This window comes from Rhinoderma darwinii, chromosome 9 (assembly GCF_050947455.1).
Source record: "Rhinoderma darwinii isolate aRhiDar2 chromosome 9, aRhiDar2.hap1, whole genome shotgun sequence".
NCBI lineage: Eukaryota > Metazoa > Chordata > Amphibia > Anura > Rhinodermatidae > Rhinoderma > Rhinoderma darwinii.
Window position 1 is genome coordinate 80,207,842 of NC_134695.1, and position 27,650 is coordinate 80,235,491.

Below are 27,650 nucleotides of genomic sequence, written 5' to 3' on the forward strand. Positions count from 1 at the left end.
GACATTTCAGCTCCTCAGGGCCGGCCTTAAGATGGCGCCCCATGCAAAATTATCTATAGGCACCCCACCCCCATCATAAAAATGCACCATAAAAAAATTGTGCCCCACATACAGTATAATAAATAATATATTATAACCGCTTCAAGGACTCAGTATTTTGTCCTCAAATTGTGCCCACACAGGATATTGCCCACTGTAGTGCCCCTACACAGTATGCCCCCCCTGTAGATTGTGCCATACAGACTCCCTGTAGACAGGGACATAATCCCCCACCTGCTCCTTGTAGACCGTGCCACCAAACAAAAAAAGTTATACTCACCTAGGCCCTGTTCCCACTGAGCTGCTCCACTTTGCCAACGACGGGATCCTGTAGCCTAGTACAGAATTTCCCAACCTTTTCAGACTCGAGGCACCCCTGGAAAAAAAAGCTCCCACTCACAGTAAAATGACCATCAATTCCCCCCCCCCCACTCACAGTAAAATGACCATCAACCCCCCCCCCCCCACTCACAGATGCCCCTGGTAGGTAGCGCCACACAACCCCCTTGCAGATGGCAATCCCCCCCCCCCCACTTCCTGTCGATGGCGCCACCGTAGCTCCCCAAAGGCGCTGAATCCCCCTGTGGCCAGGGATTCCGCTACTGGACGGTTGATGTCTCGGTCCATATATGGATAGTGACATCAGGGGCAACTCCTGAAGCGGATTTCCTGTCCACAGTGTTGCCGATGCTGACACTGGGGATCCCACTCCAGGAGAAGCCCATGACGTCACTGTCCATTTTTATGGACAGTGACGTAAGTGGCTTCTCCTGGAGTGGAATCCCCGGTCACAGCGTCGGCAATGCTGTGGATGGGGATTCCGCTTCAGGGGTTGCCCCTGAGGTTATTGTCCATATATGGACAGAGACCTCAAGCGCTCCGTCCAGGAACGGAATCCCCGGCAGCACAGGGATTCCGCTCCTTCAGGGAGCTACAGTGGCGCTAGTAGTTGGCAGAGCAGGGAGATACCTCCCTGCTCTGCTATAGTGTCCAATAGTATTTGCGCCCTAAGGACACAGATACTATTGAATGTGGCACCCTAATGCCCGTTGTTTCCGCTAGCAGCCGCTATGGCTGCTACAGCGGCAGCGACACCACTGAGAAAAGCAGGGGAGGTGAGCCAGCGCAGCGCCCCCTTCCACCTGCTGGAGCGCACACCCCTAAGGCCGGCCCTGCTCAGAGCCTTTCTCCAGCATGTGGAGGAGCTGAAATGTCGCATGGGTGAATAAAATCAGTTCATTTTTGGTTGTGTTGCCTGGATCTCTTGGGGACGGTTGGATCCACTCCTGTTGGGCTTCGCACTCCTATGTTTTACTAATTTATTCTGGTGCTGTTATTCCGTGTTTGATATTGAGACCCCAGTGGTAATCCGCCCTACATTCTCTCTACGATGTCGGTCGGTAAAGTTTATTATTTCCTCGCGACACCATAAGTTAAAACCCCCATAGCCGAATTTCGGCAAAAATCACAGACCGCATACTGCACCATCCATGCCTACACCAACATGGGTATGAACTCTGCGATCGGTATGTATCACTGAAATTTAGTTTTGGCATGCAATTCTATAATGGGGACCACTCCTATAGGTCCCTTCTCAGTAGTATCGTGAACTCTGCTCTAGGGATGCACGATGCATGGAAACTTCGTTACTGTTTCGATACTCTGCATCCCCAAACGGTTCGATACCGCTATTTCATGTATTTCGATACTTAGCTGTGTGGCCGCACAGCTAAGTATATATAGTAACACATGAATGTATGAGAGCGGGACTGCGGCTGTGTAATACAGCCACTGCCCCGCTCCTGAGTCCTGACAAGTGCGCGGGGTCAGGATGATGCGATGCGACCAGCGCTGCACTAATGATTGCCAGCAATGAAGACAGAAACCACCCCCATGTTCTGTCTTCAGTGCCTGAACCGCCGCTCATTAGTGCAGCGCCGGCCGCATCACCTCATACTGACCGTGCACGCACTTCCTGTCAGGAGCGTGGCAATGGCTGTATTATGCAGTCGCAGCCCCGCTGGCGGAGATCAGGGAAACCTCTCCTCTCCGCCGTTATTCCCGTGAATGCAGCGATCACGCTGACCGTGCGCGCACTTCCTGTCAGGAGCGTGGCAATGGTCGTATTACACAGCCGCAGCCCCGCTCTTTAATGGCGGAGATCAGAGAACTCTCTCATCTTTGCCGCTATTCCCCTGAATGCTGCGATCAAAGCTGACTGCAGCATTCAGGAGAAAATGAGAAGGGGGGATGCCCCTTGGATCGCATCACAGGAATCCCTGTGACACGATAGAGGGACATACCATATATGGGCAGACTGGCCAGGGTCCATTGAAGGACCCCAGGGCTGTCCTACCATATTTCCTGTTGTTAGTACACAGGCAGTTATGACATACCTAAGTATGCCCTATCAGTATATAGATATATGCCAGTACATTAAAGTTTAAAAATAAAGTAAAAACATAAAGCAATGTTAAATAAAATAAAAATACACATACACCTTTTTTAAAATAACCATTAAAATAAGTCTCAATACATAAAATATTCACACATTCAGTATTGGCGCGGCTGTAATAACCTGCACAACAATTTTTTTTTCGTCATTTATGATGTGTACGCTGTGAAAAAAATCAAATAAACACTGCTTTCTATCACCTATTGTGGGGCACGAGGTGCGATGATGAATTTAACTTCCATGTGCCTCACATTAATAGTGATTAACCCCATTATGGACTGAGAAACATGATGGGGTTAAATACTATTAATGTGAGGCACATGGAGGATCTGTCCATGTAGCCACTGCTGAGTACAGTCTTCTGTAGGGGAGGGGGAGGATCTGTCCGTCCATGCAGCCACTGCTGAGTACAGTCTTCTGTAGGGGAGGGGGAGGATCTGTCCATGCAGCCACTGCTGAGTACAGTCTTCTGTAGGGGAGGGGGAGGATCTGTCCATGCAGCCACTGCTGAGTACAGTCTTCTGTAGGGGAGGGGGAGAATCTGTCCGTCCATGCAGCCACTGCTGAGTACAGTCTTCTGTAGGGGAGGGGGAGGATCTGTCCATGCAGCCACTGGTGAGTACAGTCTTCTGTAGGGGAGGGGGAGGATCTGTCCATGCAGCCACTGCTGAGTACAGTCTTCTGTAGGGGAGGGGGAGGATCTGTCCATGCAGCCACTGCTGAGTACAGTCTTCTGTAGGGGAGGGGGAGAATCTGTCCGTCCATGCAGCCACTGCTGAGTACAGTCTTCTGTAGGGGAGGGGGAGGATTTGTCTGTCCATGCAGCCACTGCTGAGTACAGTCTTCTGTAGGGGAGGGGGAGGATCTGACCATGCAGCCACTGCTGAGTACAGTCTTCTGTAGGGGAGGGGGAGGATTTGTCTGTCCATGCAGCCACTGCTGAGTACAGTCTTCTGTAGGGGAGGGGGAGGATCTGACCATGCAGCCACTGCTGAGTACAGTCTTCTGTAGGGGAGGATCTGTCCATGCAGCCACTGCTGAGTACAGTCTCCTGTAGGGGAGGGGGAGGATCTGTCCGTCCATGCAGCCACTGCTGAGTACAGTCTTCTGTAGGGGAGGGGGAGGATCTGTCCATGCAGCCACTGCTGAGTACAGTCTTCTGTAGGGGAGGGGGAGAATCTGTCCGTCCATGCAGCCACTGCTGAGTACAGTCTTCTGTAGGGGAGGGGGAGGATTTGTCTGTCCATGCAGCCACTGCTGAGTACAGTCTTCTGTAGGGGAGGGGGAGGATCTGTCCGTCCATGCAGCCACTGGTGAGTACAGTCTTCTGTAGGGGAGGGGGAGGATCTGTCCATGCAGCCACTGCTGAGTACAGTCTTCTGTAGGTTAGGGGGAGGATCTGTCCATGCAGCCACTGCTGAGTACAGTCTTCTGTAGGGGAGGGGGAGGATCTGTCTGTCCATGCAGCCACTGCTGAGTACAGTCTTCTGTAGGGGAGGGGGGGGGGGGATCTGTCTGTCCCTGCAGCCACTGCTGAGTTCAGTCCCCTGCAAGGGGGGGGGGGGGGTCTATCCATCAATGCTGTCACTGCTGAGACCACGTTTGGGACTTTTGCTCAGTGTGAGTTCGTTTTGTCTGAGCAGATACAGTGTACAGATCCCAGAAAGGTCTGCCTGTTGTAATAAGATTTGCTGGCGCTGCGCCTGTGGATTACGGTTGCTTGTACGTGAACGCGTCTATTGCTGAAATAGCATTTATGTGACAAAGACCCTCCCGTGCTGCGGTTGCACTTTTCTCTGGATGTTTGCAGCATTCTCAGGATTAGGTCACATTGTACAGGACAAAGTTGCTTACACACACAAGCTGCGCTGGTTTCGAGATGTGAACCCGTCAGGCGGGGGTGGGGGGTGCAGGACTTTGATCTATAGTTGGAGTTTACGCCATTCACCGCTTGAATGATTACAAAACGGACACCAAATTTCTACAATCTGCTACGATCACGGAGGAGGGACGAGTTCTCGAATATAAGACCTACCGCCTTAAAGGAATAGTCCTTCTGTTTTGATACATTGTTTCAACTCTTCACAAAGATCTCTGATTGTTGTCAGTGAATGTAAACATTCCTGTTTATATCCAGAGCCTGTAAACCTATGGAGACGTAATACTTCTCACAGCTGAGGTCTTGTTACAATGTAGCAGTGTAGACAACCCTCTGCAAAAGTCTGTGAGCAATGAATATCATCTTTCACTGACCGCAAGCAGAGATTTTGAAACACATTATATTAGCAAGTAGCAGAACATTTTTTTTAAGCTGTTTACAGAACACCGGAAAAATATTAATGTGTCCCCTTAAGTGTCCATCTTCTGTAAGGGAGTCTGTGTATCCTCCATAGGTAGCTTATTATATTATTATGTCGTCTACCTCACGTCTTGCTTTCTTTTTATTTTAGTACATTTTTGGGGAGTTCAGTGATGATGAATTTCGTCAGTTCTTCATCAGTGCTCGCTGCACAGTAGAGGTAAGAGGAATATGAACCTGTCCCTCCCCAGTACGTTACATTTGGGGGTGTCCCTGCTCTTGGACACAAATAATGCTGGTGCCCGATGAATTGTTGTGGAAGAGATCCTGAACAGACGGGAACAATTTAGACTGTAAAAGCCGCGGTTGTAATGACAAGTGTGCGTGAGATCCTGGCATCGCGGCCGCCATCATCCCTACAGTTTGTAGCTTAAATGTAAAATTCCTTTAGGCCGGGGCTACTCATACACTTTCTGTTGCGCGCATACTCCACTTGTTCAGCTTTTCGAGGAAAGACAACCAGAAACAAAGCGGCACAGCACTCACCCGAGCACATCTTTGGGGGTCTCGGTGCTCGGACCTCCACCGATCAAAAGTTCTGAAATGTCTCTGACATTTCAAATGTTTTTGGGAAGTTCAGTTACCCTTTAACATTTTTCATGTAACAAGTTCTGGAGACTAGAGATGAGCGAATTTCCTGAAATTTGTTTAGACTAAATTGGCCATCCAATTCGTTCCGAATATATTCACCACGGATCGAGAGTGCCCTAAAAACTTGTCTGACTGATGTCTTCTAGGGCTGTGTCCAAGTAAAATCCATAAAATCCAACCAAGTTCTTTAACCCCTTAGTGACCACTAATACGCCTTTTTACGTGATTCACTACTGGGCTTTAGGCTAGGCTGACGCCTTTTCACGTCAGCCTAGTCTAAGTCCTGCACGGGTCTCCCGTGCAGGCAGGAGCCAGGGCCCTGCTGTCTGATGACAGCTGAGCTCCTGCTCCAACGCCCGCGATCGAAGTTTACTTCGATCGCGTCCGTTTAACCCGTTAAATGCCGCCGTCAATAGCGACCGCAGCATTTAACTTTGTTTACAGAGGGAGTGCGCTCCCTCTGTCACCCATCGGCGGCCCGCGAATGCAATCGCGGGTCTCCGATGGGGTGTCATGGCAGCCGGGGGACTGATAAAAGCCCCCAGGTCTGCCCTGGACATATGCCTGTTAGGACGCGCCGGAGGCAGATTTACACTGACAGGCAATAATGCTCTGGTATACGAAGTACACCAGAGCATTATAGCAGCGATCGGAACATCGCACAGTAAAGTCCCCGAGTGGGACTAATAAAATCAGTCATCAAAGTGAAATAAAGATTATTAATAAAAAGTACAGTAAAAAAATAAATCCATTTTTTCCCATAAAAAGTGGTTTTATTTAGTAAAAGTGTAAAAAAAAAAGTACACATATGTGGTATCGCCGCGACCGTAATGACTCCATTAATAAAGTTAATATGTAATTTAAAACGCAAAGTGAACACCGTAAAAAAAAAAACACAAAAAACTGGCGAAATTGCAATTTTTTTCCATTGCCCCCCAAAAAAGTCATAATAAAAATGAATCAATAAGTCCCATGTACCCCAAAACAGTACCATTCAAAACTACGTCTTGTCCCGCAGAAAACAAGCCCAAAAAATCACTACATTGATGGAAAAATAAAAAAATTACAGCTCTTGGAAAGAGACGATGCAAAAACAAATAATTTTAGTTCAAAAGTGTTTTTATTGTGCAAAAGTCGTAAAACATAAAAAAAACCTCTACATATGTGGTATCGCCGTAATCGTACCGACCCATAGAATAAAGGTAACATGTTATTTACGTCGCATAGTGAACGGCGTCAATTTAAAAACGCATAGAACAATGGCGGAATTTCAGTTTTTTTTTATAATCCCCCCCCCAAAAAGGTTAATAAAAGTTAATATAAAAATTATATGTACCCAAAAATGGTGCCATTAAAAAGCACAACTAATCCCGCAAAAAACAAGTCCTCATACAGCTATGTAGACGAAAAAATAAAAACGTTATAGCTCTTTGAATGCGACTATAGAAAAACGAATAAAATAGTTTGGTCATTAAGGCCTAAAATGGGCTGGTCACTAAGGGGTTAAATTTAATGTCAAACTGACCGCAATGTCTATGGGTAGCGGGAGGGATAACCACAGTGCATTTTGGGAAGGCTGCCCAAGGTCATGTGATCATTTTTCTAACCTGTAAAATGTTGGCCGGCATTTGCTGATGGCCATGATTCGTGCGCCGCCAACTCCAACCGTTTCGAAAATTCGCCAAACCCGACGCTTTTGGGAGACTTGGACCGAATTACATTAGAATCTATTCACTCATCTCTACTACAGACCCTTCATAGGATGTACTGGGGGGCAGAGTGCGGAGATTCTGATCCGGTACATGAACCCTGTTTGTGTCTTGTGGTTATTAACCCTGTAGGGAGACCCTTACTCCACTTCATGTGACTGGGAATCTCACGTTATGTTTTGTCTCTTTAATTTATGATGTTGGATTTTGACTTGAAATGAAAAAGACTGAAAAACCTTGTTCTCCCTGCAGTTGCCTCCTTTTAATGAAAGCGTTTTATGTGGACCCCATTCTTCAAGTGATCTTCATGATGGTAAGTGCCTCATATCCTTGTATGTGCAGGTACCAGGCGTATACCCTTCACCTGCTGTTTGCATGCAGTATAAGATTTCTGCTAATAAGCAATATAGAATAGGTGAAAAGGTAAACAAAACTCCTTTTGCTTTTAAAATAGAAGCGTGTGGGGGAGTCCACACATATTGGTTCTATGGCGGCTTTGTGGTTGTACCCTGACTTTGTATATTGCTATTACCTTATTGATTTTGTTTTTTCTTATTTAAGGTGACGAGTATATGCGAATCGAGTTTGGGGTCAGTGAAGTGATTGACCCGGATGCTACTCTATTCAGTAACTCGGATTACAGTATTTCCAGCACCCTAAATCCCCAGGCTCCGGAGTTCATCCTCTCCTGCAGCCCAACCCAGAAAACCCCCGACGACCTCCTCCATGCAAACAACTTTGACGACATAGACTGTCAATACCAAGAAGCTGCTGTTCCAGACAGCAGCGGCAACGCAGACAGTGATGGTACATCCGGGCAAAAAGAGCGGAAAAAAAAGAAAAAAAGGCCCCCGGGGTATTACAGTTACTTAGAGGATGTTGGTGATGGCAGTGCCCCTGCAGAGACCCTTGTGAATGGGCACGCCACCTCTGCAGGACTTGACAGTATAAGCACAGATGAGCCTGAGCTTGCAGAAGATGTTCGTGCATTTTCAGCCTCTCCTAGGACTTGCTACAGCCCAGCGCCCTCTGTGGACTCCAGTAATGAGGCTGTCACTGACGACAGCACTTTACCTAATGCACTAGACGATACCAGGACTGCTGGTCAGTTTGAGGAGTGCAGTGTTACCGCTTCCCCAGCACCTTGCATGGCCTCAGACACTGGGCGGGAGAGCCCGCTAAGGACAGCTGAGGAGCAGCCAATGGCTGTCTCTGATACTACTGAAAAGCTTGGGGTAACCAACGGACAGGCGCTTGAAGCCACAGAGGATGCTGCCACCTCCAATGGGGTGGATATATATCCTGAGGCTGAGCAAGTAAAGCCAGAGGATACTTCCATGTCTCAGGCTGTGAACCAGGTTTCTTCATTGTCCCCTGGGAATCCACCAGCTAAGTCTTGGGCTAGTCTTTTTCACAATTCCAAGCCCTCAGCAACCCCATTGGTGGCTTATGTTGAAACTAAGCCTGCCACTCCTGCATCCCCCCAGGCTGAGAAAGAGATTGAAGTTAAGGAGGGCCCCGTTCCGGTATCAGAGGACCCAGTAGCCATAAAGATTGCAGGTATATTCTGTTCAGTGGCAAAGTCTGCTGTGGCTATGAAGCATTTACCTGATAGTTCGTCTTGAGCTGATGTCTTCAAAGCCGTATACTCCGTAGTTCATGGTTTACCACAAGGTGGCGCTCCAGATGCCGGAGTCCTAAGCGATAATTCCATTCTGTCCAGGTCTTGGTGACTGGTAATAGAGGTGAAAGGCGTTCACCCCGTTATACAGTAACCAGTATTCGCCCTGATGGTTAGATATGTGTGCTTAGTTGTAATTGCTGGTGGATTTATGTTTCCTATGGGTTCAGTGTCTTACCCCCGGCTCTTGGCTTAAAGGGAATGTGTCGCTAGAATTTTTTTTTTTTTTTTTTAGTTAAACAATTATTATTTGAGTGATCACACATTGTTTTAATTTTTTCACAAGTCAGGAAATATTATAAATTAGATTCGAATTTATAACATTTCCATGTGCTGGCCACTAGAGGGAGCAGTTCCCAAAATTGCAGCATGGTCAATGTGGTAAAGCAACCTTCTTGCTTTATGCTGCAAATTTGGGGTAGACACACTCTCTCTAGTGTCCTCACACAATCCCCCCTCCCTTATTCTGGCTAGTGCCAGGAGGAGCGGTTTGAATATCTTCAAACCTCCTACACTGTGTGCTGCCATTTTTTGAGCGACTGCACAGTGTAGGAGGATTAGATACAGTGCTCAGCAGACAGTATAACACGAACATAATACACACATCGTACACGAACATAATACACACATCACATATATGAACATAAATTACCTGCCGCCTCCGCTCCTATTCCTTGCGTCTTCGCTTCCGGCCGCGGCTTGCGCCCATATGTTCAAGGAAGTCGTCATCTGACTGTCCGGCAGCGGCTTCCGGTCCACATGAAAATGGCGCCGGATGTCGCTCTGTGAACGAGCTTTGTTTTGGTCTGTGTGGGAGCGGCGCATGCGCCATTCCCACACAGACGGCGTGCTTTGCAGTGAATGGAACGGCTCCCGTTCGCATTCTCTATGGGGATGTATGTGCCGTATTCCATCTCTGTATGTGTCGTTAATCGACACATACAGAGATGAAAAAAAAATGGCAGCCCCCATAGAGAAGAAAAAAGTAGAACATGAGAACACAAATAAATACAATTTGTTAATATACTAAAAGCAGTATAATTAAAAATAAATAAAATAAAATCATGACACCTTCCCTTTAAACGGATGTGTTCTGTGCAGAGCCTTGTATTGATGCCCTCTGCTGACCTGTCAAGACTTTATCTTGTTTTTCAGAAATGCGAGGCTATACAGTCTCCAGGCCAGCTTCACCGACTCGAAGTTTCATAATTTTTTAATAGAACCAATAAAAAAAAAAAAACCTGCTTCCTGTGCAGCGGCCGAGGGTCCGAACTGTAAAACCGAGGTGACCTGAGGCGGGGAGCGCTGCACCTACCTCTGCCAGCATGTAACCGTTTAACTAGAGAGATTATCAGAAAGTAGAACGTAGTCCAGTCACACATGAGCAAAGGGCATTTACTTCTAAAACAAAAAAACAAAATGATCATGGTCTTTTATCAGTTTTGCTTCAAAATTGCACAATAGATTGTATGTCCCTGAAGACGCTGCAGATGCAGTAAAATGACCTGCCATTACCTGCAGCTAGCACTCCACGCTGCTGATTGTAGACACCATACTGTAACCGTGACTGCAGGGGGCGCAATGCCTCTACTGTGCAGGGAAGGAGCTCATACATTACCTGGGACGTTTTATTCTGGTCTGCAGTATGTCTTTAGTTTGTTTTTACTTTTTGGCCACCAGGGGGCGCTCAGTGTCTGCAGTACAAAGACAGAAGTTTCTATTTAAACGGCCCTTGTTCTAGTGCAATGATCTTATGTGAATATAACTGACGTCCATGTGCAAGTCTTACTATAGACAGGACAAATGTCACCAGCAGGGTTTCCTGAGCTTTCATGTCTCCAGGTTGCAGCTCTACTTTAAATGCTTTTTACTCCACTTTACTCTACTTTAAGTACTTTCTGCTAAGTGGAAATATTTCCAGGTGACGACCGAGGGTGTAAATGTGGGAAATTCAGCTGCACGTTCCTCTACACAAATCCACAAAGCAAGAAAATCTTGCAGGCACCTCTTGATTTTTTTTCGCTTTTCTTCCACTGTATATAGCAGAGGCTTTTTGTGGTTTTGTGCTGTAATAAGCAAGTAAATAATTTCTGTGGTCCAGGTCACTTGTTTGCTTCAATATCATTAGACCACTAAATACTGCAGCTGCCACCGAGCACCTCTGAACCCCCTTATACAGGTCACCATAAACAGCGGCGTCACTGTAGATACATTACTGATCCCGAGTTACATCCTGTATTATACTCCAGAGCTGCACTCACTATTCTGCTGGTGGAGTCACTGTGTACATACATTACATTACTTATCCTGTACTGATCCCGAGTTACATCCTGTATTATACTCCAGAGCTGCACTCACTATTCTGCTGGTGGAGTCACTGTGTACATACATTACATTACTTATCCTGCACTGATCCTGAGTTACATCCTGTATTATACTCCAGAGCTGCACTCACTATTCTGCTGGTGGAGTCACTGTGTACATACATTACATTACTTATCCTGTACTGATCCTGAGTTACATCCTGTATTTTACTCCAGAGCTGCACTCACTATTCTGCTGGTGGAGTCACTGTGTACATACATTACTTATCCTGTACTGATCCTGAGTTATATCCTGTATTATACTCCAGAGCTGCACTCACTATTCTGCTGGTGGAGTCACTGTGTACATACATTACATCACTTATCCTGTACTGATCCTGAGTTACATCCTGTATTATACTCCAGAGCTGCACTCACTATTCTGCTGGTGGAGTCACTGTGTACATACATTACATCACTTATCCTGTACTGATCCTGAGTTACATCCTGTATTATACTCCAGAGCTGCACTCACTATTCTGCTGGTGGCGTCACTGTGTACATACATTACATTACTTATCCTGTACTGATCCTGAGTTATATCCTGTATTATACTCCAGAGCTGAACTCACTATTCTGCTGGTGGAGTCACTGTGTACATACATTACTTATCCTGTACTGATCCTGAGTTACATCCTGTATTATACTCCAGAGCTGCACTCACTATTCTGCTGGTGGAGTTACTGTGTACATACATTACATTACTTATCCTGTACTGATCCTGAGTTATATCCTGTATTATACTCCAGAGCTGCACTCGCTATTCTGCTGGTGGAGTCACTGTGTACATACATTACATTACTTATCCTGTACTGATCCTGAGTTATATCCTGTATTATACTCCAGAGCTGCACTCACTATTCTGCTGGTGGAGTCACTGTGTACATACATTACATTACTTATCCTGTACTGATCCTGAGTTATATCCTGTATTATACTCCAGAGCTGCACTCACTATTCTGCTGGTGGAGTCACTGTGTACATACATTACATTACTTATCCTGTACTGATCCTGAACTACATCCTGTATTCTACTCCAGAGCTGCACTCACTATTCACTATACACTATCCAAAACGATTCTTTTGCCAGCAATAATAATAATAAATGTGAGGCACGAGGTATTATGAATTTTGAGCTTCCATGTGCCTTGCATTAGGGCCCCATGCACACGACCGTGTTCGGTCCGTGATATACGGTCCGCATTTCCCGGACTGAACACCGTGCAGGGAGCCGGGCTCCTAGCATTATACTTCTCTACGACGCTAGGTGTCACTGCCTGTCCACAGAACTACTGTCCTGTACTGAAAACATGATTACAATACGAGACCGTTGTCCTGCAGCGAGGCAGGGACTCCTAGCGTCATGGATAAGTATGATGCTAGGAGCCCGACTCTCTGAACTGTTTGTTTTGGCACATGCGGACCGTATATCACGGACCGAACACGGTCGTGTGCATGGGGCCTAATAGTAATTAACCCCATCATGTTCCTCAGTCATAATGGCCAACATTGTGTTAATGTGAGGTACATGATGGGGTTAATTACTATTAATGTGCGGCACATGGAGGTTCAAAATGCATCATCATCATCATCACACCTCGTGCCTCACATTAATAAGTGAAAGAAAGCCGTTTTTATTTTCTAACAGCAGAAACATCACAAATGACGCTATAAATTTTTTAGGATCGTGACGATACCGAAGACGTGTATATCTTATTTTAATGTTTATTGTAAAAAAATTGCGTTTTTTAGATTTAACATTACTTTAAAGTTTAAAATATGCCAGTACATTACTTTTTTTTTAATCTATACACTGACAGTACACAGGCAGTTGTTAGGACAGACCTCAGTATGCCCTCACAGGAAAGATGGTCAGACAGCCCTGGGGTTCGTCAATGGACCTTGGGCTGTCTGCCCATATATGGTATGTCCCTCGTTTTGTGTAACAGGGATTCCCCATGACTTGATCCAAAGGGGCATCTCCCATCTGATTTTCCCCCTTGAATGCTGCGGCGGTGGTCAGCTTTGATTCACGGGAATATCGGCGGAGATGAGGTTTCTTTGATCTCCGCTGTTAGAGCGCGTCTGACAATACGTGTGTGCTCGCGGTCAGCATGATGTGATGCAGACAGCGCTGCACTAATGATCTGCAGTGCCGGCACAGAAGACCGAACGTGGGGGTGTTTTGCAGTGCGCCAGTTATGTTCCGTCTTCAGTGCCGGCAGTCATTAGTGCAGCGCTGGTCGTATCGCATCGTGCTGACAGCAGATTAGTGAGTGCAGCTCTGGAGTATAATACAGGATATAACTGAGGATCAGTACAGGATAAGTAATGTATGTACACAGTGACTCCACCAGCAGAATAGTGAGTGCAGCTCTGGAGTATAATATGGGAAATAACTCAGGATCAGTACAGGATAAGTAATGTAATGTATGTACACAGTGACTCCACCAGCAGAATAGTGAGTGCAGCTCTGGAGTATAATACCGGATATAACTCAGGATCAGTACAGGATAAGTAATGTAATGTATGTACACAGTGACTCCTCCAGCAGAATAGTGAGTGCAGCTCCGGAGTATAATACAGGATGTAACTCAGGATCAGTACAGGATAAGTAATGTATGTCCACAATCTGGTGTATTGTCAATGTAAGCTGTATAATGGGGTTCAGAGGTGACCGGGGCTTGAAGAGGATAACCTGTTTCCTGATTCTGGGATCTGTCGTGACTGGGGGATGAGCACTGATTCTCATGTTCGTGTTTTGAAATTTAAAGTATTATGAGGGACCAACTGTGTAATATTCACACACACCTAGTCCTGAGCAAGAGTCGCTCCGCCCTATTGAGGAGTTTACTCCAAATTCCTCAAATACTGTAAATGCTGGTGATGGAGGCATCTGAATGTAAATTATAACCTGCACCTCCTTGTGCAGATGTGTCCTCAGAAGTGATGAGCATTGTACTGTGTAGGTGAAATCTGCAGCGGCCTCCACATGCTAAACCTCCACAGAACACGGCCTAATGGGCGGCCAGGGACACATTTGGGGAAGAACCTTTGGCAGCCATGTTTTGCTGGTGTTGGGAGCCTGTTTAATGCTGATCCTTCTAGTGATTCCTGAACAGTGTCATGTGATATTCACCGCGCTCCTGCAGGCGGTCCGGTCCGCCTTGTGTCTCATTGATATTTTCATCCTGTTTGCAGAAATCCTGGACGGTGTCAAGCTCAACCATAAACCTGTGTCGTTACAGCCCCGAGGACTCGTCAACAAAGGAAACTGGTGCTATATTAATGCTGTATCCTTCATAGCGGCCGGGCAGCAGCAAATAAAGCCCATGTCTGGTTGATGAGAATATATATATGTACTGTTAAGAGAATATGAGTTAATGTAACGGCTCCCCCATTCAGGACCCTCTAACGGCTCCCCCATTCAGGACCCTCTAACGGCTCCCCCATTCAGGACTCTATCAGCCAGAGCGTGTTTCTATCTCTGGAGGACCTGGCACGTCCTTACATTACACAGACCATTGATTTCAATGAGAACTGTGTAATGATTATTTTCCCCTGTGATGGCGCTGCAGGACCGTTGAATGCTTCCAATTGGGGTTCCCCTCTGATTACGGCTGGCCATTGCGGAGGGGTTGGCGACATTGTGATTATCTTATAGTTGGAAAACCCTCAACAAATAATGGAATTCTACAAACAGACAATCCCTTTACCAGTTTACATTGAACATTTCTGTAACAATTTTGTTTTAATTCCTCACTGTTATCAAGATCTCTGCTTGCTTTACTAAATGAGAACATTCTGGTTTACATACAGAGGCAGAAAAATTGCTCTGACCTAATACAGCTGAGTGTTTGTTACCGTTGTATCTGGTCTAGACCTTTCTCTGAGTTAAACGGCCTGGACTCCAGCTGTGAAAAGTATTAGGTTTATAGAGGACTTTTACCTCTATGTAAGCAAGAACGACTCCATTCAGTGACATGAGGCTGAATTCTTAAATTGTATAACTATATCCGAACGTTGTAGAGCTTCCCGTTAGACAACGTTTAAGCTTCATTTACAGAAAACATGACTGCATCGGATCTGTTTTATTCCTTAACCCGTCCTGCAGACCCTACAAGCTCTGGTGGCCTGTCCGCCTATGTATCATCTAATGAAGTGCATTCCAGTGTACACGAAACTCCAGAGAGTGTGTACATCAACTCCAATGATTGACAGCTTGTAAGTACACCGCTTGTGATGAGACGTCTGTCTAAAGAGTGCCGCCATCTACTGCACTGCTGCTATTGTAATAGTGTGTGGAGGCCACAAGAGGGCGCTCCAGTGTGGAGTACGTAATATACCCTGCAATGCTTCTAGTTCTTAATGGTTCGGATCACACTCGGCAGTTGTGTCCTGGAGAAGCGGTGGCTGGTCCTTCTCTCGGCCGCAGTGCAGTAGTGTTACACGGTGACCATGAAATCAATGTCGCTGGAGTAAAGCACGGACCGCCCTGTAGCTAAGAGGAGGGTCCCATGTGTTTTCTACACCACTTTCCAGTGGTTGTCCAGAGTTACATTTTAACATACATTTTCAGCTTTTCACCATTTTCAAGATGACTTCTTGCTGTCAGTGAATAGAATGATTATTTTTTATATACATCCAAAGCGTGAAATCTTTTCTGCCACTTTACACGCCGGATAGACTTGTTAGTGATTTAGTGTAGGCAGCCGTGTGTGAGCTTAACAGCAGCAACAGAAATCTCTCCTGCTTTGTAATCCAGGCTATTCGCTCTTATCTACACTGATACATTGTGACAAATTCTGTTGTGAAACGTTTTAGCCTCTGGATGTGAAGAATATTGCCATTCACGGTCTACTATTTCTTTCTTTCAGTGTTCGTCTGATGTATGAATTCACAAACATGCCCGTTATTCCTAAGGCGAAGCAAGGTGAGGGCTTTAAAGGGAATGTGTCGTTTTTTTTTTTTTTTTTTGTGTTAAACAGTTATTATATACATGATTAGACATTGTTCTAATTTTTTTTAATTTTTTCACAAGTCAGGAAATATTATAAATTAGATTCTAATTTATAACATTTCCCTGTGCTGGTCACTAGAGGGAGCAAGTCCCAAAATTGCAGCATTGGCATGTGGTAAAGCAACCTCATTGCTTTATGCTGCAAAATGTGAGAACAAACACTCGCTCTAGTGAGCTCTCAGAATCCCCTGTTCAAACCTCCTACATTGTGTGCCGCCATTTTTTGAGCGAATACAGTGTAGTTGGCTTACATACAGTGGTAATCACACACTAAAACACAAACATAACTTACCTGCTCCAGCCGCCGCTCCGTCCGCTCCTAGTGCTTCTAATTACATGTCCGTAAGCCGCGACCGGAAGTAGTAATCTTACTTTCCGGCCGCGGCTTCCGGTCCACAAGAAAATGGCGCCGGATGTCGCTCGGCCGAAGACCACACAGACGGCGTACACTGCAGAGAATGGAACGGCTCCCGTTCGCATTCTCTATGGGGATGTATGTGCCGTATTCCATCTCTTTATGTGTTGTTAATCGACACATACAGAGATGAAAAAAAAAATGGCAGCCCCCATAGAGAAGAAAAAAGTTAGAAAAGAAAAAGTAAAACACAAATAAATAAAATTAATTTTAATAAAACACTTTTTTTTCCGCGACACCCGTCCTTTAAAGGGAACCTGTCACCAGCATTTCACCTGTTGAACTTTACTTATCCCTCACTGGCCGCTGCTATCAAAAGTTCATTGCCGTTCTCCCCTCTCCTAAACGCCTCCTCCGACTGTAAATAACGGTCCGCAAACTCTTTGCGCCTTTTATCGTAATAATCCGGCGTCCCGTTGTACGCACACATCAGGAGAGGGGATCAATGCACAAGCACTGGATTTTGTGTGCTGGGGGAAGGCGAGGAGCTGTCAATCAAAAGTAAGGAGGCCGGAAAGACTTGAGGAATGAAGATCTGACTCTTCTGCTCATTAGCAGACGGTGCGGGAACACTAAAGAACTGAATACTAAAGCTACAGAGAGACTAAGATAATTCTAGGTTATATAGAAATGATTTTTCACCCTCTACCACCGGGTATTGCTGGTCTAATAGGTGAAACGCTGGTGACAGGTCCCTTTAATGAGGGTCGTGGTCTCTATGCTACGTTTCTGGTTTTCACCTCTCAGGAATCCAAGGATGTGCAGATGTCGCTGACCTGCAGTGTGACCTCTACCTGTCTTTTCTTTTCTTTAAGATGGTTTTGGTGATAAGATTTGGTGGCTGATTTTTCAGTGTAAAACCATGAGATAAGTGCAATAATGATGTTGACGCTGATGTTCTTGTCTGTTATGCAGCAGCAGCGGCGGCGGCTGGTGACAAGGTTGTTCGCGACATTCGCCCCGGACCAGCGTTTGAGCCCACATACATCTACCGATTGCTGACCGTTTCCAAATCAAGTCTCTCAGAGAAGGTATACAGTGATGGAGGATGTAAGGGAGCCCGGGGCCTAATGTGGGGGAGCCCACGGGGCCTAATGTGGGGGAGCCCACGGGGCCTAATGTGGGGGAGCAGACAGGGGAGCCCGGGGCCTGATGTGGGGGAGCAGACAGGGGAGCCCGGGGCCTAATGTGGGGGAGCTCGGGGCCTATTGTGGGGGAGCAGACAGGGGAGCCCAGGGCCCAATGTGGGGGAGCAGACAGGGGAGCCCGGGGCCTGATGTGGGGGAGCAGACAGGGGAGCCCGTGGCCTAATGTGGGGGAGCTCGGGGCCTATTGTGGGGGAGCAGACAGGGGAGCCCAGGGCCTAATGTGGGGGAGCCCGGGGCCCAATGTGGGGGAGCAGACGGGAGCCCGGGGCCTAATGTGGGGGAGCAGACGGGAGCCCGGGGCCTAATGTGGGGGAGCAGACGGGAGCCCGGGGCCTAATGTGGGTGAGCAGACGGGAGCCCGGGGCCTAATGTGGGGGAGCCCGGGGCCTAATGTGGGGGAGCCCGGGGCCTAATGTGGGGGAGCCCGGGGCCTAATGTGGGGGAGCCCGGGGCCTAATGTGGGGGAGCCCGGGGCCTAATGTGGGGGAGCAGACTCATGTTCCTCCTTTAGTTATATTTCTCCCCCCCCCCCCCCCCCCCACTATTATTCTGTGATTGGCTGTGAGAATAATAAAGTCATTCTCATTGTTAAAGGGAAATTCATAGTTTGTCATGTGAATTCTCACCTGTGATGATGTTGGATTCCGTTGCTTTCTGGTGGTTTCCCGGGTAATACAATATCAGGCAGACGCCAGGAATACACTGGGTGACCACTGCGGCCCCGTGTGTTCTGCAGTTACTGAATCTCCTCCAGACTTCCTCCTCTTTTCTTGAATGAAATGAATCCTTTTCCTTGTACAATGAAGAGTTGTGTAACGGTTTAACACTTTGTTTCAATTCCTCACAGTTTTCAAGATCTCTGGATGTACAGCAAGCAGAGTTTTAAAAATTGTAAGAAATGGAAACAAAGTGGCATAACTTTTCACCTAAGTTTTGGCATGTATTACATTTTTCGGTAGCTGGGAACTAGAGGGTGCAGTACAAGGTACTGTAAATGTTTTTTCTGGGACTTTAATATTGATGGTTTATTAGGACATGCTCTCAGATTAGTGGGAGTCGGACTGCCGGCACCACTGATGATCTGCTGACTGTAGTGTCTACGATGCTCCAGCGAGCGTTGCGTCCCTTTTATCCTTTACGTGGCACAGCGCCTGAGTAGTGGCTCTGCCTGATACTGCAGCTCCGTCCCATCCACTTGAATAGAACAGGCCTCTAATAACAGAACATCCTGATTGGCTGTGAGTCATTACCCTTTTGGCACCCTAGTGCTGTCTCGTCAGTCGTGTATGTTGTATATAAATGCCCAGGCACGGCTGTTTACATCTACGACTTGTGTATCCACAGGGGCGGCAGGAGGACGCTGAGGAATACCTGGGCTTTGTGCTGAATGGATTACATGAAGAAATGTTATCTCTGAAGAAGCTCCTGTACCCACAGAACGACAGTACGATCATGTTCCTCTTGTGTTTTGCGCAGGTTTAGTCCCAGCCTTAGCTGAGCAGAGACGTTAGGGCGGCCTTGGCATTATTTATCGACCGCGATTTTCGTAATTCCTGATTGCAGGATTGTAATGCACTGCGTCCTCTGCTGTATGTTCTGGGGTCACTCACCCGTTTTATAAGGGAAAACTAGACTGAAATGCAGCAGCTCGGTTTTCAGAGCAAAGACGTCTGTGGGAACGCGTGTCGCCCATTGTTCTGACGCCTCCTCTCTTTTAGGGATAACTATTCTAAATTTTTTTGTCACTACTGTGTGTGCTGGGATGTGCTAACCGGTGACAATCCCCAGACAAGCCTGTGCTGCATGACCTTCCAATTATACTACTTGCATTTGTACAATTGTCTGAATACCTTTACAGACCTAATACTTTTCACAGTTGATGGTCTTGTTACAATGTGTCAGTGTAGACAGTACCCTTAGGCTGGATTCACACGAGCAAATGACGTCCGTAATGGACGGACGTATTTCGGCCGCAATTCCCAGAGCGAACACACTGCAGGGAGCCGGGCTCCTAGCATCATACTTATGTACGACGCTAGGAGTCCCTGCCTCTCCGTGGAACTGCTGTCCCGTACTGAAAACATGATTACAGTACGGGACAGTTGTCCTGCAGCGAGGCAGGGACTCCTAGCGTTGTACATAACTATGATGCGAGGAGCCCGGCTCCCTGTACTGTGTTCGGTCCGGGACTTGCAGCTGAAATACGTTCCGTCCATTACAGATGTAACCTGCTCGTGTGAACCCAGCCTTACTGTTAGTCCACAGAGGATTTCTCAGATTGGACACATGGGCGATGTAGCAAACCCTCAGCTGTGAGAAATATATATTTTTAATTGTTTTTAAGCTTTTGGATACTAAGAATGTTCTTGTTTACTGACAAGGAGCAGAGGTCTTGAAAATGGTGAGGAATAGAAACAAAGTCTAATAGAAAGTTGTAGAATGTTTTATTCTACAACGATGAAGCTTTATTTACATGATGCTTTTTGTAAGAAGAGGCCCCTGATGTCTGTCTGATTGCTGGGCACAAGTGTCTGGTGGGTTCCTAGTTACCATACAGTGACCCGTCCATGTGTTCGGCGTACACCCTAATAGGGCACATGGAAAGTGGACGTCTTAAGCAGCTCTGGGAAGAGTAAATCGTTTTCTTTCTGAATAAACTTTCTGCAGGCTGCTGGTAGGTTTTGTCCCCCGGCTTGTTTTCTTTCAGCCTGACGGCTCTATTTCTGTCCAGTGTTTCTCTCGCCCTGTCATTGTGGGATTCTGGTATAGCGGTGGTTGATGTTGTTTTCCCAGTTCCGGCTCTTTATGGTGTTCGCTGCTAGTGACCGACCAGGAAGCCACGGGCCTACTCCACATACCAGCAGACTTCCTGAGCAAACCGGCCCACGCTGAGTAATTAAAATAAGGGAAGATTAAACACAAATATCAATACCTGTGCCTAACCCACAGTCTGACCCATTTCTGTGCCCTTGAATCTGGGTAAGATCAGACCCTCCCGCTATTGAGAAACTACAATTCCCAGCGTGCACTCAGCCGCTGATTGTCGGGGTATGCTGGGGGTTGGTTTTGCCACAGCTGAAGAGCCACAAGTTACAAACCATTGTTCTAAAGCTTCATCTAACACTGTTCATTTTCTGTCTCACCATAAAGAAATCTCAAATGGGCCTGAAACTCCGCCGGTGAATGACGAAGAAGACACCAACCAACGTGGAGACCAAGGGGAGGGCAGCGACGAGGAGTGGGAGCAGGTGGGACCCAAAAACAAGTCCTCAGTCACTCGGCAGGCAGACTTTGTGAAGACTCCTATTACGGATATCTTTGGAGGACACATGAGGTAGGAGTCTTTATTATTGCTCTTCAGTTTCATGGTATAAAACAACGTTTAAAGAGGCTCTGTCACCAGATTTTGCACCCCTATCTGCTATTGCCTGTGATCGGCGCTGCAATGTAGATTACAGTAACGTTTTTATTTTTAAAAAACGAGCATTTTTGGCCAAGTTATGACCATTTTTGTATTTATGCAAATGAGGCTTGCAAAAGTCCAAGTGGGCGTGTTTAAAGTAAAAGTCCAACTGGGCGTGTATTATGTGCGTACATCGGGGCGTTTTTACTAGCTGGGCGTTCTGACGAGAAGTATCATCCACTTCTCTTCAGAACGCCCAGCTTCTGGCAGTGCAGACACAGCCGTGTTCTCGAGAGATCCCGCTGTGTCGTCACTCACTTCCTGCCCCAGGTCCTGCATCGTGTCAGACGAGCGAGGACACATCGGCACCAGAGGCTACAGTTGATTCTGCAGCAGCATCGGTGTTTGCAGGTAAGTAGCTACATCGATTTACCTGCAAACGCTGATGCTGCTGCAGAATCATCTGTAGCCTCTGGTGCCGATGTGTCCTCGCTCGTCTGACACGATGCAGGACCTGTGAGTGACGTCACAGCGTGATCTCTCGAGAACACGGCTGTGTCTGCACTGCCAGAAGCTGGGCGTTCTGAAGAGAAGTGGATGATACTTCTATACACAACGCCCAGCTAGTAAACACGCCCCGATGTACGCACATAATACACGCCCACTTGGACTTTTACTTTTAAACACGCCCAGTTGTACTTTTGCAAGCCTCATTTGCATAAATACAAAAATGGTCATAACTTGGCCAAAAATGCTCGTTTTTTAAAAATAAAAACGTTACTGTAATCTACATTGCAGTGCCGATCACAGGCAATAGCAGATAGGGCTGCAAAATCTGGTGACAGAGCCTCTTTAAGAGACTCAAACACAAGTACACCGAAGCAGAGCACATTATGCAAGAGCCCATCACCGCTTATTAGAGGTCATTGTAACTATCCAAATCTACTCATCCAAGCTAATCACTGGTGACATCACTAATAATGCAGCCTATCCATTCACTAGAGAGCAGCGGTGACATCACTGAGAATGCAGCCTATCCATTCACTAGAGAGCAGCGGTGACATCACTGAGAATGCAGCCTATCCATTCACTAGAGAGCAGCGGTGACATCACTAATAATGCAGCCTATCCATTCACTAGAGAGCAGCGGTGACATCACAGAGAATGCAGCCTATCCATTCACTAGAGGGCAGCGGTGACATCACTGAGAATGCAGCCTATCCATTCACTAGAGAGCAGCGGTGACATCACTGAGAATGCAGCCTATCCATTCACTAGAGAGCGGCAGTGACATCACTGAGAATGCAGTCTATCCATTCACTAGAGAGCAGCGGTGACATCACTGAGAATGCAGTCTATCCATTCACTAGAGAGCAGCGGTGACATCACTGAGAATGCAGCCTATCCATTCACTAGAGAGCAGCGGTGACATCACTGAGAATGCAGCCTATCCATTCACTCAAGAGCAGCGGTGACATCACTGAGAATGCAGCCTATCCATTCACTAGAGAGCAACGGTGACATCACTGAGAATACAGCCTATCCACTCACTAGAGAGCAGCAGTGACATCACTGAGAATGTAGCCTATCCATTCACTCAAGAGCAGCGGTGACATCACTGAGAATGCAGCCTATCCATTCACTAGAGAGCAGCGGTGACATCACTGAGAATGCAGCCTATCCATTCATTAGAGAGCAGCGGTGACATCACTGAGAATGCAGCCTATCCATTCACTAGAGAGCAGCGGTGACATCCCAGAGAATGCAGCCTATCCATTCATTAGAGAGCAGCGGTGACATCACTGAGAACACAGCCTATCCATTCACTAGAGAGCAGCGGTGACATCACGGATAATGCAGCCATACTTAAACAACTGAGGATTAGTTTCTGGTCATACTTTCACTGCAGTATTTGAATATTAGAAGTCCCTGTTCCATCATGGAGGTTCTCTGTAGCTCCGTGGCGGGGCCTGGATAACAGATGATTGTGAGTTGTGGTTCTCTGCTTTTTCTCAGACTGCACAATCTGCAGGATCCTCTGTAACATCTGTTGTCTGAGGAGGATGGGTGTGGTGTGAGGATGTAATTTAACACACTTCCCCTCACCACAAGTGCTTGCACTCTATGCCATGTGGTTGACATTGACACCCTGTTCCCCGACCGTCATTAATGTGCCGCCCTCTGTTAGGTCCTGGGGTTTTGGTAAGACAGATTGTAACTTTGGGATTGTAACATGGATTGAGCCAAGATTTAGAATATACCATATTAGCAGCGCTGCAGTTAGACGTCTTACACCTTACCCTGCCCAGTCACGTGTGATAGACACCCCTGCATTTTTTGCATTTCTCCAATATAATTCCTGAACCTTAAAATATTCTATCCAGCCCATTGCTGGTTCAATCTATCTGAAACAAAGCTTTACCAATCACTATAGCTCCCCTAGATATTATCACCCAGCTTTCCTAGAGTCTTAAATTGCACCATAAAAACCTATATAACAGTATTCCTTCTAGGGTGGAGTAGCAGCTGTCGGTGTTACGTTGTGTTCTGGCAGCAGTACTGCGTTGTGTGTACGGAGTCGTCTGCTTATTACGCTGCTCTTTCTCCTGCAGATCTGTCGTTTACCAGCAAAGTTCCAAGGAGTCGGCCACCCTGCAGCCATTTTTCACCCTGCAACTGGACATTCAGTCTGAAAAAATCCGCACCGTCCAAGATGCATTGGAGAGTCTCGTGGCCAGAGAGTCTGTCCAGGGTTATACCACCAAAACGAAACAAGAGGTGAGTCCCCGTGCCGCAGCCGTCGTCCTCTTTAAAGAGATCCTTTCACCTGCAAATACGTGTGCACCATGTAATGGGCCGGGCTGCACAAACTTTTTTTTTTCTTCTATCCTCCGTTCCATAGATATCAGTGCCGTTATATTTGGTGCCTGATATTTAAATAGCGCCCTGAGTGGTCAATGGGGCGTGTAATTTGCAATGGGGCGTGTAATATCTCTCTGACACTGTCCAATCAGCTACGGACAGCGCTACAGCAGGAGTTGGAGGGAGGAGAGCGTGTGCGCCCGCACGCTCTCACTCGCCCTTCAGCTTTCGGTAGACCAGGACAAGACTGAACTCTCGCGAGCGATCAGTCTTGTCGTTCTTGTCTGCCAAGAGCTGAAGATTGAGTGAGGGCGCTGCGCGTGCGCTCTCCTATCGCCAGCTCTTGCTGTGACACTGTCCGTAGTCGATTAAACAGTGTAAGGCTGGGTTCACACGACCATGTTACGTCCGTAATGTACGGAACGTATTTCGGCCGGAAGACCCGGACCAAACACAGTGCAGGGAGCCGGGCTCCTAGCATCACAGGGATGTATGACGCTAGGAGTCCCTGCCTCTGCGTGGAACTACTGTCCTGTACTGTAATCATGATTACAGTAAGGGACAGTTGTCCTGCAGAGAGGCAGGGACTCCTAGCGTCGTACATCCCTGTGATGCTAGGAGCCCGGCTCCCTGCACTGTGTTCGGTCCGGGTCTTCCGGCCGAAATACGTTCCGTACATTACGGACGTAACATGGTCGTGTGAACCCAGCCTCACAGCGATGTTACATGCCCCATTGACCGTTCAGAGGGTTATTTATATATCGGTTGCCAAGTATAACGGCACCGATATCTAAATAACGGAGGACAGGAAAAAAAAATGTGACGTGCCCCAGGGTTTGTGCAGCCCCCCCATTACACACTGCACTCAGCTGCACGTGTATGGGCAGGTGAAAGGTTCTCTTTAAGACGGTTACTGCTCCGTAGTAGTTTAGTAGCTCTGCATGCTGTCATTATGGGGCCCTAATGCAGCGTTCCTGTTCTTTGCTGCATCTCTTCCATTACCGGGGTTGCTGCAGTAAAACATTTCTCACACCTATCCTAGACCTCTGCAGCAAGAGCAATGTGTCTGATAGAAATGGGAAACCAGAAGAATTGTGAGTGGGGTATAAGACATGAAGTCCTCAGTCTTGCATAAGTAAAGCTAAGAGCCTGTTCACATCACCGTTCATTTCCGTTCCGGGGTTCCGTCGGATGAACCCCGCAACGGAAAGTGACAGCACAGCTTCCGTTTCAGTCACCATTGATCTCAATGGTGACGGAAACATCGCTAATGGTTTCCGTTCGTCACCATTCCGACAGGTTTACGGTTTTCCGACGGAATCAATAGCGCAGTCGACTCCGCTATTGATTCCGTCAGAAAACCTCCGACTGAACCCCGGAACAGAAATGAACGGTGATGTGAACAGGCCCTTAATTGCTGTATCGTGAATAAATCTGTAACTTTCTAATATACTTTGTTTTCATTTTTCATCAATTTGCAACATTTCGTCTACTGTACATTGATCAATCAGTCTGCTGGGTTTAAAGAGGCTCTGTCACCAGATTTTGCACCCCTATCTGCTATTGCCTGTGATCGGCGCTGCAATGTAGATTACAGTAACGTTTTTATTTTTAAAAAACGAGCATTTTTGGCCAAGTTATGACCATTTTCGTATTTATGCAAATGAGGCTTGCAAAAGTACAACTGGGCGTGTTTACAGTAAAAGTACAACTGGGCGTGTATTGTGTGCGTACATCGGGGCGTGTATTATGTGTGTACATCGGGGCGTGTATTATGTGCGTACATCGGGGCGTGTTTACTACTTTTACTAGCTGGCCGTTCTGATGAGAAGTATCATCCACTTCTCTTCACAACGCCCAGCTTCTGGCAGTGCAGGTCTGTGACGTCACTCACAGGTCCTGCATCGTGTCGGCCACATCGGCACCAGAGGCTACAGTTGATTCTGCAGCAGCATCAGCATTTGCAGGTAAGTAGCTACATCGACTTACCTGCAAACGCCGATGCTGCTGCAGAATCATCTGTAGCCTCTGGTGCCGACACGATGCAGGACCTGTGAGTGACGTCACAGCGTGATCTCTGGAGAACACGCTGTGTCTGCACTGCCAGAAGCTGGGCGTTGTGAAGAGAAGTGGATGACACTTCTATACACAACGCCCAGCTAGTAAAAGTAGTAAACACGCCCCGATGTAACACACATAATACACGCCCCGATGTACACACATAATACACGCCCCGATGTACGCACATAATACACGCCCAGTTGTACTTTTACTTTTCAACACGCCCAGTTGGACTTTTGCAAGCCTCATTTGCATAAATACGAAAATGGTCATAACTTGGCCAAAAATGCTCGTTTTTAAAAAATAAAAACGTTACTGTAATCTACATTGCAGCGCCGATCTGTTGCAATAGCAGATAGGGGCTGCAAAATCTGGTGACAGAGCCTCTTTAATTTTTTTGCCAAATACATTTTCTTGTCTACTAATGAATCTGCAAAGTAGGCTAAATCCTTTTACTAGTTTCTAATGGACAATTGAGTAAAAAATACCTTTTAATAGTAACTTGTTAAAAACAGGGGTAACACACCACTGTGACATAAGCCCCACCGTGATTATTAAAAAATGTATTAAACAAAAAACACTGAGTCATTATGATGCATATATCTCGGTGTTTGTAACGATATTTGTCTGGAATCAGCATATATCCAGGGCACACCAGTAGTACAATCCCCAAATAAAGCACAGGTGTCCGAATAAATCGGATCTCCTAGTGCTGGGTGTAACACAATATGACTGTCCCCAATGCAAACATTCCATAAACAATAAACGACCCTACGCGTTTCAGATACTCATCCTCAGGGGTCCGTATCTTGGTAACTCTGGCCTCTTCACCAGCGATAGTGATATTCAACAGCAGATATTCTGCTGTGCGTCACGGCAAGATGCACGTATCGATGTCAACGGCATACTTCATTGCAGGCGCTAGGTTACTATAAACGCTAAAACTCCACCCCTCGTATTAGGCGGCAACACATGAACTGACCAATCCCAGCACCCTCTCGATTCGTGACACCTGCCCATGTGACCCCCCGCCGTCAGCTGACAACCAGGGGTCATCGGCCGCATCAACCCGAACGCGCAGGCGCAGTAGAAGCCAAGGACAAGTCGCCCGGACTGCCAAACACGAGGAGGTAAGCGCTACACGATAATGTATTATAAGTATATCTTGCGGGACAGTTAAACACCGCAAGTGGACTACCTCACAGAGCAACTCAAAAGTAAATAAACACATGTAAGGTGGACAAGAATACTAGATCCCTCATGTCAGGAGGGACTGAAGGCGATCTCCAAATGTATCGGCTGACCCATATGGCCATCTCAAAACTTAGTATATTAGGCAAATATGAACTCACCCACCCTATAGGCAACCCAGTGGAGATAGGCCACCCAAAGGGGAATGGTAAGGCATGTTAGATAAAACATGTGTAATTAGTCTGCTCATTTAAACCTGCTGGTTGTATACATTCCAGTCTATGGATCCATTGTGCTTCTTTGCGTAAAATCAGGTTGTCCCAGTCCCCTCCTCTTTTAGGGGGTCTAACAAG

General features: G+C 46.8%; 1 protein-coding gene across 2 annotated transcripts in view; it reads left to right on the plus strand.

Annotated features, from left to right (window-relative positions):
- The window catches only part of USP10 (ubiquitin specific peptidase 10), a 55,059-nt gene that overhangs the window by 15,148 nt on the left and 12,261 nt on the right, over positions 1–27,650 (plus strand). The window contains exons 2-11 of one of the 2 annotated variants that reach the window (XM_075838283.1): positions 4,945–5,013; positions 7,406–7,466; positions 7,715–8,713; positions 14,399–14,490; positions 15,312–15,421; positions 16,075–16,130; positions 17,554–17,663; positions 19,125–19,224; positions 20,931–21,114; positions 23,796–23,961. In XM_075838283.1, coding sequence (XP_075694398.1) covers positions 4,945–5,013; positions 7,406–7,466; positions 7,715–8,713; positions 14,399–14,490; positions 15,312–15,421; positions 16,075–16,130; positions 17,554–17,663; positions 19,125–19,224; positions 20,931–21,114; positions 23,796–23,961 — 1,947 coding nt within the window. Of the gene's footprint in view, positions 1–4,944; positions 5,014–7,405; positions 7,467–7,714; positions 8,714–14,398; positions 14,491–15,311; positions 15,422–16,074; positions 16,131–17,547; positions 17,664–19,124; positions 19,225–20,930; positions 21,115–23,795; positions 23,962–27,650 lie in introns of both variants that reach the window. The other variant, XM_075838282.1, reaches the window with a different exon arrangement.